Genomic DNA, 23,778 nt, shown 5'->3' on the forward strand with positions numbered 1-23,778 from the left:
TTCAGCGATAAGTGATTTTTGAACAGCAACACACTAGAGGTCAACCTCTGAAATCGCTCTGAACCACAATCAAAACCAGCCTCTGCATACCTCCTATCTGCCTAAGAAAAGGAAGGATTTGTCTGGTGAACAGAGCTGTCCACAAGCACATGGAGTTCCCAGTCTCTCATCTGATCTTGGGTATGACTGGAAGGAAGGACCCAAGTGTAACAATGCCATACGGAGGTATGGCCAGTGAACTGTGATGGTAACAGCATGTCAGAGGGATGAAACCTCGCTTCTGCCCGCCAGGTGATGCCACACCCCCGCACGTGATGCCCTGCACAAGGCTGGCAGTGTTTCCATGTCCCCACAAAAGCCTCATTTCAAAGCAGACAAGAGTTCCCTGTTTCCAGCTTTTAAGAAGCCATGCAGAGGGAGACCTACCCAAGCCTTTGCAGGGGCCCCTGAACCCCGCCAGGCTGCCTTTCAGGGAGGGTCCCAGGGCATGTTCAGCCCTGTGGCTCTCCACTCCTCCAGGAAGTCTGGTGAACACTCACATCTCCTACCTTTTGCTGCAGCGCAGGTGGCTGTGGGGCCAGCACAGGGTCGGTGATGTAGGTCTTCTTCGTGCCGGTTGGCTGGTAGAGCCCAGGAGGACCCTGACCCACGGTGTTACTAGCAGGATACGCTGGCTCAGCCTTCCAGGAGCTCTGTGGCATGTAGGGTGCTTCGGAGCCGTTCCTCCCCCCATACCCCCCATAGTAGGGGTCTTGGTAGCGGCCCTGTGGAGGTGCATAGCCATAGGGAGGCTCCGAGGGCCGGGCAGGCGGTGGGGCATAGCCATAGTCAGGCCCGTGGGGCTGTGGAGCGCCATACTGCGGGGTGCTGGGCAGGCGGGCCGGCGGGGGAGTGTAGGACTGGCTGGGCCCCAGGCTGCCATAGTGCACAGGCTGCGGGGCAGGTGGTTGGTAGTGCGGGCTGGGCTGCGCTGTCCTCACCTGGACATTGAAGGCCGGGCGGCTGGGGGTAGAGGCTGTGGCATAGGGGGCCGGCACTGGTTGTGGTTTCAGGGTGCCAACAGGAGTGACCGGGATGGGTGCTGGCTGCCCCGGGCCCTTGGCGGTGGATTTCTTGGTGGCCGTGAGGGGAGGCTGGTTGGGGATGATCATCCGCTTGTGGCCAGTGACAGGGGTGGACACAGATGGAGGGGTGGCAGCGGAGCTGCTCGAGGTGCCAGAGCCCTAGGGAGCAAGAAAAGAGAGCCACAGCGTCAGCAGGAGGGGCGTCAGGTCAAGCAGTGAGGAGTTAAGTGGAAATGGGGTTTTACAGTAACATCTGTGCAGTGACTCAAACTGCTTAGGAAAGCAGGAATGCACCTGCGACCACACATTATAAAATGGTAATAGGAACCTTTTCCTTCTCTGATAAAACAGGGACGGCGCCATGGCAGCCCAGCAGAACTGCCGTGCACAGCGTTTCGTTTCTCCTTGGAGTTTTCTCCTCTGCCTCCAAACAAGCAAACTAAATCCCAACAAATGCAAGAAAAAGGGAGACTCACTGGAGAACAACTAGGGGAAAACCCATCCATTCCTGCAAAAATGAGAGTATTTTGAACAAGACAGAAAATGAGATTACGGTCTCTACAGGGACATGAAAATCACTGCCTCTCTAGAGCACTTGTAGGGTATGGCCCTCAATACCAGAGCTTCTTTAACAATGCAGGAGGCAGCAGACTGGGATGGCCTAAAACCAGATTCCAAAACTTAAGAATTAACACAGATCAAAGCAAAATATGGAGATGTCCCTGTCCCTGCTCTAAGCACTGCTGGTTGAAAGCCTGGAGTGACCCCAGAGAAGGCAAATGTTTCACACAGCTCCTTAAAGGGAAAAAAGTGGGTAAGGATTCCTGAGAGCTTCAGAAGTCAGCTCCCACCACAGCAGCTACACAACCCTGTACCAGCACACCAGGCACATCAGCCAGAGAAGAGGCTAACAACAAGTGCCACCACTTCCTGTGATTTGGCCACCAAATAAAGATTTAGCGCAGTGACACTGTCCTAATAGGTATTGTACATACTTCTGTGTAATGTACTTGTTTGTCTGTCTTGCCCCTTACTTAAAATCCACCTCCAAAAACACCAGCATGAAAGGACACCTTTGTTAAAGAGCTAACAATGTGAAATAGTTCCTGAAGAACACTGAAGATGACATTTAAGTCTATTCAGTAAATCAAAGAAGAGCAAATTCAAATTTTTGAAGTTCAGGATTAGATAAAATTTATTGCTTCTCTACTTTCCTTTATTCTGAAAGAGTACCTGAATTTCCTGCCTTCCTATCCAGAGATCCATTAAAGTGAAGACAGTTTGACAGTATTTCTTTGCTGTTTTACTTAGTGACATAGTTATACGAGGTTATCTATCATTGAAAATTCCTGGGCTTGATCTCACCCATGATAATCCATAGCACCCAAAGTTTGATAATCTATAAGCAGCCCAAAGTCAGACCAGCTCAGCCCCCACCAGTGGTTGTCACATTTACCTAGATGACTGATCTTGCATTTGCTCCCAAGCGTTCCTGCTTTACGCAAGTACCCTGACCTCTCCCTACATCCCCATCACCCTCTTGCTGGGATCGCTGGACAGGGGAGGGATAGAGGCTCATTGGGACACCCTCAAGCACAAGCTCTACCAGCACCAGAGAAATCCTTTGCCTGGTCAGCAGGTGGCGGCAATAAATTGCTGCCAAACCAACCCGTGCCAGTGGCTGGAAAGGGACTTCAACCACCCATTTCTCTGGGCCTCCAAGGGTACCAAATTCACCTTCCACCGAAGGTGGGATAAAGGCAGACGCCCCCACCCATTTGGCAATCACCACATATGAAGAAAAGGGAGGTAAGTGCAAGTCACTCAACTTCTAATCCACAGCCCACAAGCAAGTCTAGCAAAGGAATAGCAAAGCTCTGTTACCCATTTGGTAGCTCTTCCCACTAATGTCCAAATACATTTTAGCTGATGCATTGTTAGAGACCTTACCCCTGCAATTACACCTTCAGGGCAAACCTTCCGTGAGAGTAAACCTTCCACAAAGAGTCACTATAAATGAGAAAAAAAAAACCAAAACAAACCGAACCCTAGGCAAGTAAGAGCATCAGTCTGTTTTGAGAGATGAACAAGGTGTGTACACAGAGGTGGGGAACAATAAGGCAGCAAACTTTTGCTGGAGAATAAAACATCTCAATGTGTTAAAATCCTGACCTTGCCAACAGATCCAGTAGTACAGGGCAGTACATGGACAGACTGAAGAGATTTTGAAACTGAGAACAAGGAAGAGCTGAAGCGTGTCTCAGTTGAACGGCACAGACAGAGACAAGTTAAAGGTCTGTAGCCCTCCATTAATACTGTCTGATTTTTCTATTTCTGAAACACCTGGTAAGGAACAAGAAATTGTCTATTCCTCTGTCCGTGCACAACTGCAGCAGCACTCATTGCTAGCAAGAGAATTTGCTTTCTGTCAGAATTATTCTCACGTATCAGTTTAGCATTTATGCCTGGGAGTGCGAGAAACTTTCCCATTTCCTCACCTATTTCATTCCTGTAAATGAGAGTAGTTTGTCCACTTACTGTAATGGGATGAAAGGTCCACAATGCGGCACTGTGTAATTACCACCAGAAAAGCATTTTTCTTTTCCATGTGAAGAGGGAGAAGGTAGATAATGTTTTAAAGACAATGGGCTATCAGGGATGAGGGAGGAAAATCCAAACCAAAACAACATAAATGAGCCCTATTTATCACATATTATGTTTCTGAACACAGACCGTGGAAGCAGGTGACAGACCACTAGTAAAGCTCTTGTAATGGAAGTCACTTCACCTAATGTGTTGATGCCAGTCTCCTGCCTGGACTGGAGCACACCTTAAGAATGAATGATAACTGCTTTCTCAAAAACCTGCCTGCCTATTGACTGGCACTCTGAAAGGCTCTGAGCAGCTCCTATGTTTGACGCTACAAAGAGAATGAGCTGAGAGTCTCCTCTCCTGCACCAGTGAAGGAAGAACAAGCTGCAGGTGCCTGGGCCAGAGACCAAGCTTTGCCATCAACTTTACAGAAAAGGCTCAAGTTAACAAGTACCGGCTGCATTGTGGCATTCAAACCACAGGCTGCCTTGAGGAGGAGGAAGTTTGCATCGGTAGGAGTCCCCAGAGGCACCCTTTGTGACTCATTCTCAATTCCTCTGAGGGTGCTGGGCAAGAGTGTGATGAAATCTGGGCTTCAGGGGGAGGAAGACCATGCAAGGCTAGTTAACGTGGTGTAGCAGAGAAATGGGACAGGTCAGAGGGAATTTGACACTACTGGAGCACTTATGATTTATGGGGACACAACCTGGCTGCAGCTCCTGACCAAGGGCACAGGTGAAGTATCACCATAAATCCGCTGCCCTATTGCCTGCAAGAGAGAAGGATGGCCACAGTCCAGCCTTCTGTAGGTCCAGCCATGCACTCAAGTATCACCCCAGGCTTAAACCTCTAGATTATTAATGGATTAAGGAAAGACTTTATAAACGCACATGAACTATGGACAAGATTCCTCCTCTGAGGACAAGCATGTGTGGAAGGTTGAGAAAAGGGTACTTAGATACCACAGGGAAGAGTGATTTCAACAGATGTCTGGAAGGCACTAGGAGGATAGGAGGGACAGTTGAGGCTATAAAGATGCCTGGTAGATAGAGAGGGAGTAATGAAGATAAAGCTGGGAAGGGCTACCTGTATCACTGTGTGCAGTCCTAGCAAAATAGATGACTGTCACAGATGTTTCATCCGAATGAGTCCACAGAACTTGTACTAGCGTAGTGAAGTAGACGCATCCAAAAGCACTTCAAAGTGATAGCCCAGAAGTATGAAAACAAGTAGAAATAGGCGAAAGAAAGAAGAGGAGTGGATTCATAGGAGTACAGGCAACCATTACTCCAGCAGCTCCTGGACAGCTCATTTCAAAACTATTGCATTTGCAAGTGACTATTGCAGCCAAACACACTCTCTGACACACTCTAAGGGCTGTTTTCAGAGGAAGACTGGCTTTCCTCTGCTCACCATGCACTACAGGAAACTGTCTGACACACTTCACAAGTGTAAATTAGAACCACGCTACTTACCATCAACCCCTTCTTGCAAATTAATATTTGCAAAGAGAGTAAACTAGAAACCCCAGGTGCTGATAATGCAGAGTTGTTAAGAGAAACTAGAGTAGGAAGGAGTTAAATTCAGAACCTGATCTACCACAAGCATTGTAATACAAATTTATTTTTATTTTTTTTTTTAAATGGGGAAAGCACAAGAGCCTTGTTTAAACACCGATGGAAGTACCTAAACGTACTGCCTCTTCTACAAATGAATTACCCAGCAGTTCAAATAAAGGTGAACTAATACTGACAAAATCAAGTAAAACTCAATCAATGTGGGAGTTAAAAAAAACCAAAAGAATTCTCCTTAAAAAAGTTACCATGTGTAACCATCAGGGGAATCATTTTGCTTGGTAACTCCTGCCCTGCCTTCTTACTTGCACTGGAAGATTATAAACATTTGCATGAGTTTCTTGTATGAGAAATCCAGGGTTTTGTGATAAACCTGTGCTATCCTAGGGATCTGACTGTCAAAGCTGAGTGTCTGGATTCAGAGTTACCCTGGGTGGGAAAACCCAAAATCCTGACTGTGTGATTCTGCACTCTGTAGAAATTATTTATAAGATCTTAAATTAAATGCAGTGTATACGACTAAAAAGTCATCACATACATACTATGGATTAAAGCTGTTCTTCTACAGAAATTCACCTGTAATTTTAGTTGTTGGTTAATATTCAAGGATCACCTACTGCAAGCTCAGGAGCATTGTGTCCCAACAGGAAGGAAGTGCAGCAGGAGGGCTAGGAGACCTCCTTGGATGGATAAGGAGCCGCTGAGGAAAATTCAAAGGAAAAAAGAGGCTTATAAAAGGTGGAAGCAAGGACAGGCGGCCTGGGAAGAATACAGGGATGCTGTCCAGGAAGCTAGGGACCAGGTTAGGAAAGCTAAGGCCCAGTTAGAATTAAACTTGGCTAGGGATGTGAAAAATAACAGGAAGGGATTCTATAGGTATGTAGTGAATAAAAGGCAAACTAGGGACAGTGAGAATGGTGATCCTAGGCCCACTGTAGGAGAGGATATGGTTCGAGACCATCTTAAGAACCTGAACACACACAAGTCCATGGGACCTGATGAAATCCATCCTCATGGCCTGAAGGAGCTGGTGAATGAAATTGCTAAGCCACTGGCCATCATATTTGAAAAGTCATGGCACTGAGGTGAAGTTCCCAACGACTGGAAGAAGGGAAATATAACCCCCACTTTCAAGAAGGGGAAAATGGATGACCCAGGGAATTGCACACCAGTCAGTCTCACCTCTGTGCCTGGCAAAATCTTGGAGCAGATTCTCTTGGAAGGCATGCTAAGGCACATGAAAAACAACAAGGTGCTTGGTGACAGCCAGCATGGCTTCACTAAGGGGAAATCCTGCCTGACCAATCTGGTGGCCTTCTATGATGGGGCTATGGAACTGATGGACAGGGGTAGAGCAGTTGATGTCATCTACCTGGACTTGTGCAAAGAGCTCGACACTGTCCCACACGACATCCTTGTCTCTAAATTGGAGAGACATCAATTTGATGGATGGATCACTCGGTGGATAAAGAACTGGCTGGATGGCCACACAGAGAGTTGTGGTCAATGGCTCAATGTCCAGATAGAGACCAGTAACGAGTGGTGTCCCTCAAGGATTGGTGTTGGGACCGCTCTTGTTCAACATCTTTGTCGCTGACAGGGACAGTGGGATTGAGTGCGCCCTCAGCAAGTTTGCCGATGACACCAAGCTGTGTGGTTTGGTTGATACGCTGGTGGGAAGGAATGCCATCCTGAGGGACCTTGACACGCTTGTGAGGTGGGCTGATGCCAACCTCATGAAGTTTAACCATGACAAGTACAAGGTCCTGCACCTGGGTTGGAGCAATCCCAGGCACAGCTATAGGTTGGGCAGAGAAGAGATTCAGAGCAGCCCTGCAGAGAAGGGCTTGGGGTGTTGGTTGATAAGAAAATGAACACAAGCAGGCAGTGTGCGCTTGCAGCCCAGAAAGCCAACCGTATCCTGGGCTGCATCAAAAGGAGCGTGACCAGCAGGTTGAAGGAGGTGATCCTGCCCCTTTACTCTGCTCTTGTGAGACCTCACCTGGAGTATTGTGTGCAGTTCTGGCATCCTGAACATAAAAAGGACATGGAACTGTTGGAACAAGTCCAGAGGAGGGCCACGAGGATGATCAGGGGACTGGAGCACCTCCGGTATGAAGATACACTGAGAAAGTTGGGGCTGTTCAGCCTGGAGAAGAGAAGGCTGTGTGGAAACCTCATAGCAGCCTTCCAGTATCTGAAGAGGAGCCTATAAGAATGCTGGGGATGGACTCTTCATTAGGGACTGTAGTGACAGGACAAGGGGTAATGGGTTAAAACTTGAACAGGGGATGTTTAGACTGGGTATAAGGAAGAAATTCTTTCCTGTGAGGATGGTGAGGCACTGGAATGGGTTGCCCAGGGAAGCTGTGAATGCTCCATCCCTGGCGGTGTTCAAGGCCAGGTTGGACAAAGCCTTGGGTGACACGGTTTAGTGTGAGGTGTCACTGCCCATGGCAGGGGGGTTGGAACTAGATGATCTTAAGGTACTTTCCAAACCTAACTGTTCTATGATTCTACCTTTTGTCAGAGTTAAATCTTAAGGAAAAGAAAGCACACAATAACTATAATCTACAGCATAAGCATGATTCTATAAGATCAGCTGGAACTCTTATGAAAATTACTTCATTCTCCTTTTATTTTGTGCATTTGTAGAGTATTTTCTATAGAATCCCTTCAGTTACTCAGTTTCACAGACTGGATCAAAAATGCCAACATGAAGTTTATCACATTCTATTCAATTCTCCAGGCATTTTTCATAAAGGTACAGCTGAATAGCTTTAGCCCTTTAGCTGTCAAATTACCACATATAAAGACACATTACTCCAACTCAGTGGTTTTCAACCTTTATGCTCGGCAGCCCCCAACTGTTTTTCAGGAGAGACAAACTCCTTTACAGAGAGTGTTAATCTACTGACAATAAACACGGGTTTTTAAGTTACCTTTCACTGAATTCTTCTTTGTTACCTTAGGAGTGATCATGGACTGTCAGGGTTTGCAGAGCAGGGGTTTAGAACCATGGCTCTATCTACGGCTGCCTTTTTCAAGCATTTCAGTCACTATTTACCTCAGGATAGGAGTGAAACAACCCTTCTTCCTCGAAAGGCAGAAAGCTAGCAACTACTGGCAGATGGAACACAGGGTGCAGCATTCTTAGGGGGCTGCCACTTCACAGTGCCAGTGCAGCATCTCTCTTCACAACTTGGCCACTCTTCTTCATGGTCCACAGACACAAGCCTGACTAAAACACAGGGGAGCTCAGGTGTGTGCCAGCTGAAAACTTTTAAGTATCAGTGCTGGTGGTGGTTGGAAGCCTGGGTGGCTTTGAAAGGTGGAAAATTAACTTGGCTTCTCCTAACACAGAGGATTGGCACTCACCTTGACTAGCTGGAGGTGCTTAAAGCTCTCTCTGTGAAATATTTCTCTACAGGGTCATTTATCCCATTCTAATACTGAAACCTAAAATAGGGAAGATGAATCATCCACTGGAGGAATCTACTTCACTCCACTGACTGTAAAAGAAGCATAAAAACAGCCAAGAGAAGTCATTGAATATTTAGACAGCACAAGTTAGTGGAGACAAATTCCACAATAAGCAGGTAATTTTGATGTGACTGTAAGAAGCACAGATATCTTTTCCGTGCATTAAGTGCACTGCCACTCAAGCTCAGCTAGTGATGTGCACCAAGGAGACTCCTGAGTGCCAGTAGCTCAGATGATCAGTCAGGATCCTGCCACACCATGCAGCCGATGCACGACCCAGAAGCTAGGCTGCAAATGCACTTCTCACGTATGAAGGGGGGGTGACATGGGTGGGCTGCCCTTCCACACCTCCTTTTCCGCCTCTGTGCTGAACAGTGACTCCTGCTGGAACTGAAGCTGCTGCCTTGCCAGGAGTAGCAGCTGGGCTGATCCTCCTTCCTGCCTGAGATCCCAGCTCCCCCTCAATTTGGGAAGGATAACCTCAGAGAAGAATCAAATACTGTGCTTTGAAACTTGGGCCTTTAGGTACCTGCAAATGTAAACAGGCATTTTATGGAGTTTCTTGATGCGCAGACACATCTAACTCCTGCTGACTTCAAATTCTGTATTTGAACAAGCTGCCTTGCTAGTGATAATGTATGGCCAGGTTCCCCTGAACATATCCTCTTTTTTAGTCTGAATTAATATCTAGGTGAAAAAGAGAAATCTGGCCTTTCATTTGGGACTTGCAGACGTCTGGAGTCCTTGCAGAGCTCCAGCTGGGTTGCTGAATGTCCAGAGATTCTGGACAGATGCACTTCTCCTGTTCAGCATACCTGATGCATTTTCAATATTCAGGATTTTCTGGCCTTTATTATAATGTCCAGATAGTAGGCAAAACACACTGAGGACACGTCAGTCCACTTTGCACTTGCTGCTAAGCAGGGCACACAGCTCAGTTACAAACACAGATTTCTTTAGGTGTCAAAATGCCCTTAGAAGCTGGTCCAAAATCTTGAAGTCAGCTCCAAAGCCTTACAACCCTCAGTTAAAACATGCTTATAATCAGGTGAAGCTTTTCTTTATAGTTTCATAATTTTCTCTTTTCTAGCTTACAGCTGACAAATGTACGTCACAGAGGCATGGGCTACACATGGATCAGCAGTCATACTCATACTTCCCAGACGTGTTTATATGGCATTCAGCTTGCTGGCTTGATCACCAGAAGCTATCAAGGTATTCAAATGGATTGCTCCTAAGCATTATACCAAAAGAAGAGAAGAAATCTAATAAAGTGTTCATCTCTGGCTCTCAGATGAAGAGAATACCTTACAGATGCCATAAAGCATTACAAGAACACAACTGCTTCTGAGCTTTGATCTGTTTTTCAGCTGCTACCGCAGGTGGAAAAGGAGTCAACAGAGTTGTTAACATTTCTGTTCACAACCTCTTCTGTACTCCTTGTGATGGCCCAGCTTGAAACATAAGGGAGAAGGTGGTGCACAAAAGAAAAGGTGATATAAACTTGCCCTCTAATATTTTCTTCGGGAAAACTTTTCCTTTCAGAAGTGATGTGTGCAGTTATAGACACACACCTTGGTTCAGCATTCAGTATGGGTGTCAAGTGTTTTAGGCAATCTGGGTTTCCACTTTCCAACACTCCATTAATTCCAAAGAGCCTGAACACATCTGAAAAGTTTGGTCTCCAAAACACAACAGTGTTATGCCAGGGAAGAATTTTGCTTTTCCTTTCCAGTTTTATATTTAATGTTTTATTTGTTTACCCCAATACTATCACTACGATGACCGCTATGAACTTTTTTATGCGTTTTTCCCTTTCTGCTGAGTGATCATCGTATTTATGAGGAGGATTATGTGAGAGACCAGTTTTAAAAGACGTGCAAACAATTTACCTGAATACTTCAAGCTCTGTTGGACAGTCAAAGGCCACCATTTTAGCTTAGTTCATTGAAAGGGCTAGCTATGATTAAAATTCTCCTATTTAAGCAATTCCACTTGACCAGTTCAAATGCCATAGCAACTTCATCTACAAGAATATCGGCTATCAGCACAAGAAATAGCTGTCAAAAATTCCAGAAGATGCCAGTCATGAGAAGTTAAATGTTTTCTGACATTTAAACCCAATTCATCTTGGGATATTTCTGTAATTTCCCACTCTCATCACTAAAATAACAAATTTGCACCAGTCTGGACCTCAGGAACATGCAATGGCAGCCCCTTGCACTAGCTGAATCAGTGGCACATCAACTCTAGCAATAAATTACGTGAGGAGCTGTGTGCCACAGCCATTTGGTTACATCAAAACGCAGAACTACTGAATACGGTCCTGGAACAGAAGACCACAAAAAGGGTAGAGCAGAACCATGTGAAGACAAGTCACTATGTGCATGGAGCAGGGAAACTGAGCTCCTTAATGATCACCTTCTCTAAGGCTTAGCTTCACAGGAATGTCCAAAGCATTTCCATTCAGCAAACTGGGCCTTCTAACAGCCTGAACAAGTCTCCTTGCTTAATTTAGGCAAAATGTTGCCCTGTCTGACAATGGGGAAGCCCCCACTACATCTATAAATAAGAACATTGGGTAAGCCAAGTATTTTTATGACTTTTGCTATTACTAAGCTAGTGAAGCTTGAAGTATCATAATTACACTGTCCACAGACTTAAAAACATTTTTTCCTTCCCTTTATAAATTGCTATTTGTAATGAAAAAGAAGCTCACATGCATAATAAATATGGGCAGGTTAGAGGGTTATGTAGATTGTGCCGCTATCCATGCATGTACATCATGATTATAAAAAAATGGATTTAAAAGGTATAATGGAAGACGTGTGAGGGGAAGGGATGTGCACCTGCGAGTGACAGGACAAAGAACATGTATTCATGGAGTCCTCTGGATAAGTCTTTTGCTACCTACAAGGAAAAGTTATCATTTTCTATTGTGTGCTGAACAACGGATTTAAAGAACAGTCCAAAAACTCTATAAAAGCTTCTCATTTCCTACTAAATTGCAAAGGAGTTTTAGAGTGTTTACAGAGTATGCAAGCTTTCTTCCTTTATTAATTCTAGAGAACATAAAAAGTGTGCATATGCACAAATAAAATAATATGAAATACATATGCACTCAGACACGACTTGGTTTAGTTTCTGTTACTTGTAATTTGTTTACAATTACAATTATTTGCTGCATTGCTTGCATTTATAACCTATTTATCTTTCCAAATTCCAAAACTCTATCAAACCCAATTTAAAAAATTCTTCTTCCAGAGGGCATTAACATTTTCAAATGTTAGTATTGTCTCTATTTCCTGTGAAAGCCATGTGTTTTTATTCTTTTTTTCCCCACATTTTAAAGCTTCTGCAAACAGTCATACAGAAGAGCAGAAGCATCAGCGAACAATTCTGTGTTCATACAACATCTGCTTTCTTACGGTTCACTTGAGGTCCAGAACCCACCGTCATCTGCCAATATTTTTAGTGGGCTCCAAAATGATTCAAGTTAGTAACTTGAGTGGTTAGCAGCAGAGAAAAACTATACAGCCTCACCAAAAAAGATTACAGCTCAACCAAAAAAAACCACAAAAGACAGGCAGATGTGACAGAGAGGTTATTTTCCTATTAGGTCCAATGTACACCTTTCCAAAAGGCTGACAAGCTCCAACAACAGGTCAAATTTAACTGTTTTCCCAGACGACTCCTTCTGGGAAATGGAGTGGAACATTCCCTCATTTACCCGTCTGCCTGGGTTATCACTGCTGACTGAAATACCTTAGTCTTTCCACAATATTGCAGACTCCAAGTATGATGTTGAGAAACCTGATTGGAAAAGTTTTCTTTCACCTGCTGTGGCTTTTAAATATTATTATATAGGTATATAAACACATACATAAAGATACACAGAACATACCCACTGCAACATGTCTTGTCAAAACACCAAGGCAGTACTGTAACAAGTCATGAAAGGGAAAGAATGCACATTAATTTATAGCACAAGAAAAAATGCCATCTGTACCACAGAAATACTCAAGTATAAAACAATACAGAAAGAGTATTTTTAAATTAAAGTATTAATTCAGAATAATCAGTTTCATCACTATTTTCCTCTCTTCATAGAGAACATATCATTATATTAAATGTATGGTTAATAAAGTATTTACTCAAAAGACACACTGATAAAAATTTATAATCATTAACAGTATTGCCCTAAAAAGACTGTGTAAAGCAATGCCAAATGTATGGCCTCCCCAGGCTTGTTCTGTTGCAAATGGCATCATAAATTAATCCAGTTTTCATAAATATGCCTTGAGGAAACAAACCCACAAATAGCCATTTTAAGTTTAAATATAAAAACCACAAAAAAAAAACAAACACCAAAGAACAAAAATATCTTCTCTTCATTCTTAACCAGAACACAAGACTGTGTTTTTAATGACTGATACTGCTGAATAGGTCATCAAGTACTACCTAATGAGTCTGATTACCTTATGATTTATAATTTTCCTCATTTACGCTGTTCTTAGACCAAACATTTACCTGATTAGGTTGAGGTTATCACAGTCACAGAATATGCTTTAATACTTCTTGCTGCCTGAATTACATTTTTTAAAAAGTGCCTTATATCAAGCCAGATTCTGATCTCAGTGATACTGGTGCCAGCTTCAGCACATCTGTTAACTCCAGCAGATTTACTCCAAACACTCTAGCTATTGCAGATCAGGATTTGGCCTACAACTGTCTCTGAATTTGGAGGGGTTTTCTCCCCACTGGGAATACAGCAGAGGGTTTCTATGCAAACTGTAACAAATCCTGCAGATCTAACCTGCTCCAGGCAATAATCATTTGCTTTGCAAAAAACTCAACATCTAAGATCTTGGCAATTCATACTGCTGCAACCTGAACAAAAGCAAATGAAATTTATAATCGAGGCTTAATATAACTTGCATTGGACTAAACCTTAGCGCCTCGAGGCACTCAGCTCAGCACATAACAGCAACAGCATCGACCAGCCCAGCTCTTAAGCCAGCCATGCATCTTGACCTGTGCACCCGTCCACAAACACTTTTGCATTAGGAATTAAAAACAAGCATGCTAATTGAAAACAAACAGAGGTATCCTCCCTCTCTCTTCACTTCCTTCCTTGTGGTGGATGTATAAATGCATACTGATGGCTACTGGGATTTATAGCCTAACTGATTTTGACATTTTTAACTTCAGAATTTGAAACAGTGACTTTCTAACCCTGGGGCAGGAGTGCTAAATGCTAAAAACCCTTGGACTAGGGAGTATTAATTTAGTCCTTCTGAGCAGCTTGGATTCAACAACATTCTAACAAGAGCTCAGCGCTCTCCAAAACTCAGCAGTGGACGCCCAAAAAACTGCAAGGAATTTTGGATCCAAAACAGAGTGTCGTGGCTTTCATTCTTGTTTGTCACAGGTCAAATTAAGTTTCAGACCTGAACTTGAGGGGAGTGGGGAGAATTCAGGTCTGGGTATGAATTTATGGCAGGATTAAATCGTATTTTATTTGTAGCCTGCAATGCATCTTTTTTTTTTTTCTTTTTTTTTCCCCTTGTGGTTCGTGACGTATTCATATTTTAAGACAAAAACAAACATTCACAGAGCAAACGTTCTGGCATCACAAGTCATCAATAAATCTCTTTTCCACAACAACCCACAAGAATTCACTGCAGGACCCAATTGTTAAAACACAAAGCAATGACATTCTATAAGCTTTCAGAAGTATCATTCTAGCCCTTGTGGACTTGCTGAATTCTCTAAATGAGTCACTGGCCTCTCAACAGAATTATCTAAACTTAGGTTAACCCAGGTTAATTCCCTTCCCCCTTTAATTTAGAAGTCCAGCTGCAGCACGTGGCTTTCCAGCGAAAAGATCTAAATGCAGAGCCCATTCACCCCAAACAGGAAATCTCACGGGACCCAAAGCTCATTTTTTCCTAAAAGCTAGAGATAAACCACACTAACGGGAAAAAAAAATGTGGTTTCCAAAGCCTCATGGGCCATGTGATATAAAAATCAATATTCGTCTTACATGGTACAAATCACTCTCTGCTGAAGGCCAAAGGACCATAGTTGAAGCGACTATAGCTGGGAGAGGCAAAAGGGCAGCTGCAAAAAATGGGAGATGAGGAAAGCAGACATTTTGACTAGAGCAGGGACAAGGGAGATGCCAAAACCACCCTTCTAACCAAAGCAAGCAAGCAGACATGACATTTGGGGTTGGGCTGAAGGTTTCAACTCGAGAGGACATCCCTTCTGCCCTGCATGCTCTCCTTGGAAGGTGAGATGATGAGCACTCATTTTCTCAATCCAAGGGTACTTGCAACAACTACAGCTTGCAGCACAGCATCCTGCTTTAGCTACCTTGCCTCTAACTAACCACACAGTATCAGCTACACTGTAAGCTCCCCAAAAAGCGTTTGCTGGGCAGACACAGAATATCATAATCTTCATAAAGGGAACCACTATGCAGAAAGTAGCTCAAGTTTTTGTACTCCCACCCATACACTGCTGTAAGATCATTTGAACACACTACTGCCTAGTTTCTTAGGAAAAAAACCTAAATTTCCAGGCTAAATATTTCATGTCCAGTTTGACTTTAGGAATGGGTACAACAAACAAAAATCACAGCGGATCGTGCTGTTGATATTGATGGTCTATACAAATTTGGTTGAACCAAGTAAACTCTCTTTAACCTTCCAACAGCGCTACAGTTTTCACCACTGGGTATATAAAACTAAGTAGTAAAGGTTTTGCTTCAGCTGTAATAGATTCTATTTTTAATAATAAAAGAAAAAACTACCTTTTTTTTTTAAAGGAAAAGTTAAAAAAAACTAAAGAAGGAAAAGGGAAGAAATAAAGAAAAAAGAAATAACTTATCCTACTAGTGCTGCAGAGAAGTATTTAATTAAGGATTTTGGACTTCAATTTTAAAAAAGAGTAGGTTTGAAGACTGTAGAAAAAGCACAAAACATGATAAAAGCTAAACAGCCTGATGAAAAACTAAGAAGCAACTGAAATAAGGTTTTTTTAAAAGATGAAATACAAACTATTTTAAACTGATCCCATGATATTTTTAACAGCTGGAATCGATAATGCTGAACTCAGCCATCATTCTACTGTATTTAGTTTTGTATCTATCAAAGTCCACACGACATTTCCATGAGACATACAGATAGATATATAGGCTGATAGACAGATGGATAGGTACATAAAAAGAAAAATGAAAAATATCATTATGAAAGGGAACATTTTCTTGTCTGCTCTTTCAGTGCACTTTTTTTTTTAAATTTCAATTTCTACCTTATTATTTCCTATAAGTAGAAACAGATTTCTCTTTCTTTCAAAAATTCTTAAACAGAAAGCCTCCTTTGACAGTTTCAGCAGCAGATTAATCACTTTTGCAACCCACAAAAAAAAAATTTTCTGGAAAGCATAACTGTCTGTAAATGTAAGTGACAGAATTACTCTCTCTTATGCTAAGACGCCTACACATTCTCTCACTTCTATGACTCAGCACCAGATAAAAGTTTGCGAGATAATAAGCAACTTTCCTTTAGAACAATAAAAATAGTAATAAAAATGGTTAAAAAAACAACCCTTGTTTCCCCCACAAAAAAATAAAAATAAATCCCTATGGTGCTAAACCAAATTCTGCCAATGGATTCCCCCTGCCACTGGAATAAGATACAAATATCCCAAGGACTTCAAAGAGGAGAGGGGCCAAGCTCAAGCAGCATCAAAATCAAAACACATGCAAACACAGGAGGCTTTACTTTTTCTCCAAATGAGCAAGAACGGGTCTGTTTCAACAAAGAGGGATTTTATTACTGTTCATCCCCTGCCTTGCTCTAATTTGGTAGACAAATGAGTTGAAATTTTGCTCACCTATAATGAAAATTTCCAGACACTCTAAGGCAACACACTCAAGGCAAAAAATCACAGAAACTTGTGAGGAAGGGAAGGGAATTTCAGTGGGACTTTCCCTCCTGCACTGTGGTTGTTATCTGACTTGAGCTCATTAGAGCCAGACTAACTTCTCCTTCAGCAAACCAGGTCAGTGACAGACCCTTCAGACCAGAATCTAACTCTAATTTTTGACAAATATTAAAAAAAATAAAAATAAAACCACCCAGAAACCAAAAAAAAAAATAAAGCTGAAAAGGAGGGACTCAGACCACAGCTAAGCTCTTATGATGGCCCTGAAATGAACAGGCACAGTCCTGATACAGAAACATCACCAGTCTGCTTGTAAATGCTGATGGAACAGAAGACAGCCACCTCCTGTCCATACGCTCTTGCGAGCTCCAGCATGCAGATTAAAGTAACCAAAGGATGGTAACTATAAGATGGCCGATTATTTACTTAAGTAGACATGCCATGGACCTGAGGAGGAAAGTGGTGATTTCCCAAGCCCCAGGGTCCCCCTTGCCAACTGATGGACACTTCTGCTAAGAGCTTCCATCACCTCATGGGTGGGTCACCAGAGTCCATGTCCCTCAGAGGCAGCTTACTCTATCAGAAGCTGAAAATTATCTAGGTAAATAAAGCAACAGAATGCTGCTTGTGCACGTCACCTCTGCAAGAAGCAGAGTCCAGCCAAGGAGTACCACATCCACTCCTGAATAGGCTGCTGCTGGTGGCTTTTACATTTTTTTTTACACTGGAAATTGTAAATCAATGGAATTAGGTATTGCATTTTAAATTTAAAGGAAAGCCTCAGGGTAAGGTGTCCCTGGTCATGGGTGAGGGACTTCTTGTTGGGGGGATGCTTTGGACTGAGTCAGAGGTAGAATCAAACCCTTCAAAATGCCTTCACTAATAAAGTGCACGTGCTCTGGCTGGAGGCTGGTGAGCAGAACCCGTGTCTCAGCACGGTGCTGACAAGGCCCCGGCTGGAGCACATGTGCATCCTGCACAGACCAAGGAGCAGGCAGGAGCAGCCCCATCCCAGCTGCTCCCCATCACTGCATAGGGAGCACTGAGCAAACAGCAGTGTCCAGATGCTCCAACTCAGCTGGCTGCCAGGTGAATTCGGTACCACTCACCTTTATAGAGCAATGTCTTGACATTTTGGGCAGGGACCCCTGTGTGTTGAATACTTCCAAAAGAGAGTGACCAGAGCTGGGAAAGGGCTCCCATGCACCCAGACACCATCCCTTTTCCCAAGGAAAAGCCCTGCAAGCTCTAGACGAGAATTTACAGGCCCAGATAATGACACTACTGGCCCATTTGCATTTGTGTCTCAAAACTATGCTCTTTATTTCACAAATAACAGATTTCCATGCCTAAATCTGACTAAAAGCAGGTGAACCTCCAGTGGTTTCTGTGCAGCTACATCTGCTCACACGCCAGGGCAAATGCCAAACTATTTATTGCTACTTAAAATTTATTGCTTTTTTAGTTCTCCATCCCAAACCCATTTTTGTTCAAAAATTCCTTTTAAATCCTTCTATGCTGACTGGATAAATCAAATTTGACAATTAAAATGGTAAATTGTTCAGAACCTCAGAGTTTCCACCTGAGGATCTCCAAATAGTTTTGGAACTTAAATGCACTTAATTATTCCCATACCCCTTCCAAAAAGGAAACAAAAAGAAACATCCTTTTTAATTATTTTTTTCACAGATAAAAACTTAAGTCCTGAGAGCCCAGAACAGCCCACTAGGAAGCTGTTTGCTCCAAAGACTGCTTATCCAGTAAATCAGATGAAGGGCTGGGAAGGGAAGCCAGGAGTTTCAGCAACTCTCAGTCCTCTTGTTCTCACCACTTCATCAAATAACAGGCACAGCTATGTGATCATGCAGTTGTCAGTGTTTTCCCTCAAGGGAGCTGGACAGAAGATGCTGAAAGCATTTGATCTACATGGTATTAAATGCTAGCACTGAACATTATTGTTCAATGATGAAAATTCAGACATAAATAACTGGCTTGTTTCAAATAAGTAAAAGGATGTCTGTGTTTGCAGGAAACTCACAAGAGGGAGTAAAGAACCAGGGTGCTCCTTTTCTTTCATTATTCCCCTTTTTATTTCTTTTGTAGCTGTGTCTGGAAATAAACTATCAGACAGAAGAGCTGCTCCTGCTGTTGCTGTGGCAGATGGCAAGCAGAACTCAAGGCCGGGGCTTTGCTTCGGCCGGGCTGCGTGGGGAATTCTGCTGCAGGAGGAAACAAGGCAAAATGTGCAGGCTGCTGTCTGCATTCAGATAAAGCACTGTCTGTTGCTAGCAGCACAAGTTGTTCTGAAAACAAGAGTCAATCATCTGTAGCCTTATTTCTGTACATTTCCTGCAGGGGTCTCATGAAATAAATGAGAATAAATGTAAGGGCGAGAGTTCTTATTAGGAGCAGCCTCGTCAGCATCACCCAGCCAAGCATTTACGTCATCAGCATACTAATTTAATCAGACCTGAGCAGTGATGCTATAAATGGATTACCATTCCAGCTAGTGTGGTTACCGAGGTAACTCAGCCCTTTGTGCCACAGATACAATCGGCTTAATGATAATAAAAACCTCAGCACAAATGAAACAGAAGGAAAAGCCTGACAGGGCTGACGCATACACGACCCTTTCTCTCCTCTTCCCCCTCCCTTTCCCAACCTCAGCCGCTTACTGCAATAAAATTAAGTGCTGCTGTGATCTGTATGCACAGCATTCCCATAGGGAACATGCAAGTAAATAGAACCCGCGGAAATAATTAATACAGGCCAACAACTAATGCCGTCAGCACTACTTAGTCATTCCACCAACCCTGAATGGGAGAGGGACACATAGACAGAAATGCCACACGGGCACACGCCAAAGAGCCTGCAAAGGGCTTCAGACAAGTAGTTGCTCACCACCACGTAGCATAATTTTACCAGCTGATTGCTTGGCCCAAGAGCTGACTGCAGTAGTGAGTTTAGTCACTGCCTACCCCTGCCAGGAGGGGGGCATTTCCATATGATCTCCTGCTAATTTGAAACTGGAGGTGACTTAAGAGTGGGCAGCCCAAAGGCCAGGGAGCAACTCAACTGCAAGGTCAGCAATCCAGATGTGGAGGTGACTTGGTCCTTTGCAGGGAGGGCTGAAATGGGGCTCTGGGCTTTCCTGCATTCAGACAGCATTCAAAAACAGCAGCCTACTTACCTCCCAGCTTAGCCTGGGAAAGCAAACAGCCTGCAAAGCAATAGCCTCAATGGGCTAAAAGGCAGCGATATCCCTGCCTTAAAATGGACAGAAGATGATACTCTTCAGCTCCTCTAACTATGCCCAATTGAGAGCAGAGCTCCGTATGGATACTGAATGCCACACAATTTCCTTACTTGGATGCCAAAGACCAAATTTTGCATACGTTTTAAGATTTAATTTTCTTTTCCTCCTTCCCAAAATGTAGGCAATTATGAGCTCAAACACAAACATCTAATCTCCCAGCTGCCAGAGCAGCTCAGGCATTTCACCTGCCCTTACTGCAAGTCACCATCTCCTCACCTACCAATGCTTCATCTGAAAACACCAAACACTACAACCGGATCAGGAGCAGGAATTCATACCGTAACCTCAGGCTCATCAGGCTCCTGGTGGGTATTGCTTGATTGTAAGGGATTAGCATGAGACCAATAACTTTTGATGGATTCACCAGGAGTGCAATGAATTCTGCATTGCGTGTCACATAAACACAGGCATCAATCTTGTTGCTTTGCAAATGCCAAAACATAGCTCACACAGCCTTTGGAAAAAATCCACAGAGACTTCCCAATGTTTACAACTGGACATGTACAGAAACAGCTCTACCTTTCCTTTCACAACATTTGTATGTTTTTGGTGGGATTGCCTGAGGGCAGCTTGTTCCACTTACGGAGACCATATCAGCAAGGCAACCCAGCACTTTTTCGCTGAGCAGAGGTACTCAAGTGTTTGGACCCAAAACAAGCATTAGTGAGACCAGCCGCTCCAGAAAAGAAAATCCTTTCTGAAGTGGCAGAACACCAGCAAAGCCAAAGCTGCTTCTATGCACTTTTGCATGCCCCTGCAATGAGCAATAATAGCAGATTTGTCTGTAGACTAGACACATTCAGGCTCATCTCTTGAGAAATCTCACTAAGCACTTTCTCACTCCTCCACCACACAGAAAAGCACCAGTCCTCCTGGGAAATTTATTACATACTTCTAGAAAAATAGTTAAATAGCTCCTTTAGGAGCCCTTTTAGATCAGATTACAGGAGTACACTCTTCCCTGGAAGGGAGAGAATCCTATGCAAATGACACCAATTATGAAAAGTTACGCTCTTGGTTGGAAACACCCAACCGGCTGAAAGTAGAGTTGTGTGTCCTGATCTAACCATGTCCTCATGGCAGCCAGGCAGGTGAGCCGCAAATAACCCCAGGAAAGGAGGTGGGGTGATAAAAATCAATCCTCAAACTAAAAGGCAGACGGCAGAGCGCCAGAACATACAGCTCTGGAAATGGCACGACTGTTGATGTGAAAAGGAAGCCATCACCTTTGCTTCAATTTAAAAGTCATCATGACAGCTTGAGAGATTGTAACATTTAAGTGACACAGTGACAGCTTGATCCAGTCCAACAATCACAATTCACAGACGTGCTTTAAACACAAACCCTGCTTCTCCGGGTGCAAAGCTGCTTCTTGCTTAGGAAAGGCACATAGCAGGAGAGATGTAACATTAGAAATATTCCTCCAGGGTGGCCACTCAGCTGGTTATTCTGCATATACTCTGCTTGTGAGAATGGACTGGACCTCTCTCCATCCTTGTGGCAAAGGGCCTGAGCAAAGACCAATGGACGGAAAGAAAAGGAGAAGAAGTGGCATCAATGTTGAGTGTTCCATTAATTTCAAGGGGAGCTACAGGTGTACAGCACTTCAGAGAAAGCCCTTAAGTATCTTCACTGCCACAATCAAACAAAAACTGAGCCATGCCGCCTCCGTTTTTACCTTTAGAACTTGGTCCTCCTGCCAGGCAGGTGGGCCTTGAGGTCCATACAGAAACGCACAGCAGTGCTCAACAGCCCCATCCAACTGCATGTGTACCAGCCACATTAAAAAGATAATTAGGTGTTTATTAAAATTTATAGTACGCTTCTAACCTCCTTATAGTTACGTGCTTGTTCTCTGGGCCATGAAGTTATACCTAATGGTATGCTGGGCCTAATAATGGCTCATTTTGGGGAGGTTTTTTTTGCCTGCCCAATTTCCTGCTCCCACAATTTAGAGCTGTGGAACAATGCCACAGTAACAACCCAAGGAACCATTGTCGTCCTCAGCAGACACAGAGCAGCCACTGCTGGCATTTCTTTCCCTAAGGTGGCTAAGTTTAGGTCCCTACAGCACATCTGTGAGGCATGCTCTGAGCCTCTCTGGTCAGTCTCACCTCCGTGCCTAGCAAAATCTTGGAGCAGATTCCCTTGGAAGGCATGCTAAGGCACATGAAAAACAACAAGGTGCTTGGTGACAGCCAGCATGGCTTCACTGAGGGGAAATCCTGCCTGACCAATTTGGTGGCCTTCTATGATGGGGCTACAGAACTGATGGACAGGGGTAGAGCAGTTGATGTTATCTACCCGGACTTGTGCAAAGCGTTCGACACTGTCCTGCACGACATCCTTGTCTCTAAATTGGAGAGACATCAATTTGATGGATGGACCACTTGGTGGATAAAGAACCGGCTGGATGGCCTCACACAAAGAGTTGTGGTCAGCAGCTCAATGTCCAGCTGGAGACCAGTAACGAGTGGTGCCCCTCAGGGATCGGTGTTGGGACCAGTCTTGTTCAACATCTTTGTCACTGACATGGACAGTGGGATTGAGCACGCCCTCAGCAAGTTTGCCAATGACACCAAGCTGTGTGGTTCGGTTGATACTCTGGATGGAAGGAATGCCATCCAGAGGGACCTTGACACGCTTGTGAGGTGGGCTGATGCTTCATGAAGTTTAACCATGACAAGTGCAAGGTCCTACACCTGGGTCGCAGCAATCCCAGGCACAGCTGCAGGTTGGGCAGAGAAGAGATTCAGAGCAGCCCTGCAGAGAAGGACTTGGGGGTGGTGGTTGATGAGAAAATGAACATGAGCCTGCAGTGTGCGCTTGCAGCCCAGAAAGCCAACTGTATCCTGGGCTGCATCAAAAGGAGCGTGACCAGCAGGTCGAAGGAGGTGATCCTGCCCCTCTGCTCTGCTCTCGTGAGACCTCACCTGGAGTATTGTGTGCAGTTCTGGTGTCCTCAACATAAAAAGGACATGGAACTGTTGGAACAAGTCCAGAGGAGGGCCACGAGGATGATCAGGGGCCTGGAGCACCTCCCGTATGAAGAGAGGCTGAGAAAGTTGGGGCTGTTCAGCCTGGAGAAGAGAAGGCTGCGTGGAGACCTCATAGCAGCCTTCCAGTATCTGAAGGGCACCTATAAGGATGCTGAGGAGGGACTCTTCATTAGGGACTGTAGTGACAGGACAAGGGATAATGGGTTAAAACTTAAACAGGGGATGTTTAGACTGTATATAAGGAGGAAGTTCTTTACTGTGAGGGTGGTGAGGCCCTGGAATGGGTTGCCCAGGGAGGTTGTGAGTGCTCCATCCCTGGCAGTGTTCAAGGCCAGGTTGGACGAAGCCTTGGGTGAGATGGTTTATTGTGGGGTGTCCCTGCCCATCCTGGGGGGGTTGGAGCTAGATGATCTTAAGGTCCTTTCCAACCGTAACTATTTTATGATTCTGTGATTCTAACATAGTAAGATTTCTGGCCATTTGCAAGTGGGTGCTAATCTGAATGCCAGTTAAATCAACAACCAAAAAGGAAATACTGGAGAATTTGTCCATGAAAAAAGAGTCAATAAGCCAAATATTTATTTAATCCCTTATAACTAATGCTAAAGCAGTACTGTGTTCCTCTTCCTGCTGCCCAAAGGCCTTGTCATCCACAGGCAACATCACAAGCATGATTTTGTTGTTGTCATTAGTAACATGACTTTTTCAGTGACCTACAAAGGTAGAGCAACACAATACACACTTGCCAATGGTCATCACTCAACATGTAGTCTAATGCCTTTACAAAACAAGTCTGC

At 44.0% G+C, this 23,778-nt stretch overlaps 1 protein-coding gene and 1 long non-coding RNA gene across 13 annotated transcripts in view; one reads left to right on the top strand and one right to left on the bottom strand.

Moving 5' to 3' along the window:
• Window positions 1-23,778, bottom strand: part of LPP (LIM domain containing preferred translocation partner in lipoma) — a 311,612-nt gene that overhangs the window by 119,053 nt on the left and 168,781 nt on the right. For 8 of the 11 annotated variants that reach the window (XM_057427444.1, XM_057427446.1, XM_057427441.1 and 5 more), the window contains one exon: window positions 549-1,223. The exons of 1 other annotated variant lie outside the window; for it this stretch is intronic. In XM_057427444.1, the coding sequence (XP_057283427.1) occupies window positions 549-1,223 (675 nt within the window). The remainder of the gene's footprint in view (window positions 1-548; window positions 1,224-23,778) is intronic. 2 more of the 11 variants (XM_057427448.1, XM_057427449.1) reach the window with 2 other exon arrangements.
• LOC130608954 (uncharacterized) lies at window positions 572-10,006 on the top strand. Of its 2 annotated transcripts, none has more exons than XR_008974680.1 (3): window positions 572-701; window positions 8,661-8,829; window positions 9,804-10,006. It is a non-coding gene; the product is annotated as an uncharacterized LOC130608954 (long non-coding RNA). The 2 variants fall into 2 exon arrangements; XR_008974679.1 differs by lacking the exon at window positions 572-701 and adding an exon at window positions 4,265-4,391.

This window comes from Pezoporus wallicus, unplaced genomic scaffold (assembly GCF_028554395.1).
Source record: "Pezoporus wallicus isolate ANWC-B61680 ecotype Strahan unplaced genomic scaffold, APGP_CSIRO_Pwel_v1 scaffold_7107, whole genome shotgun sequence".
NCBI lineage: Eukaryota > Metazoa > Chordata > Aves > Psittaciformes > Psittacidae > Pezoporus > Pezoporus wallicus.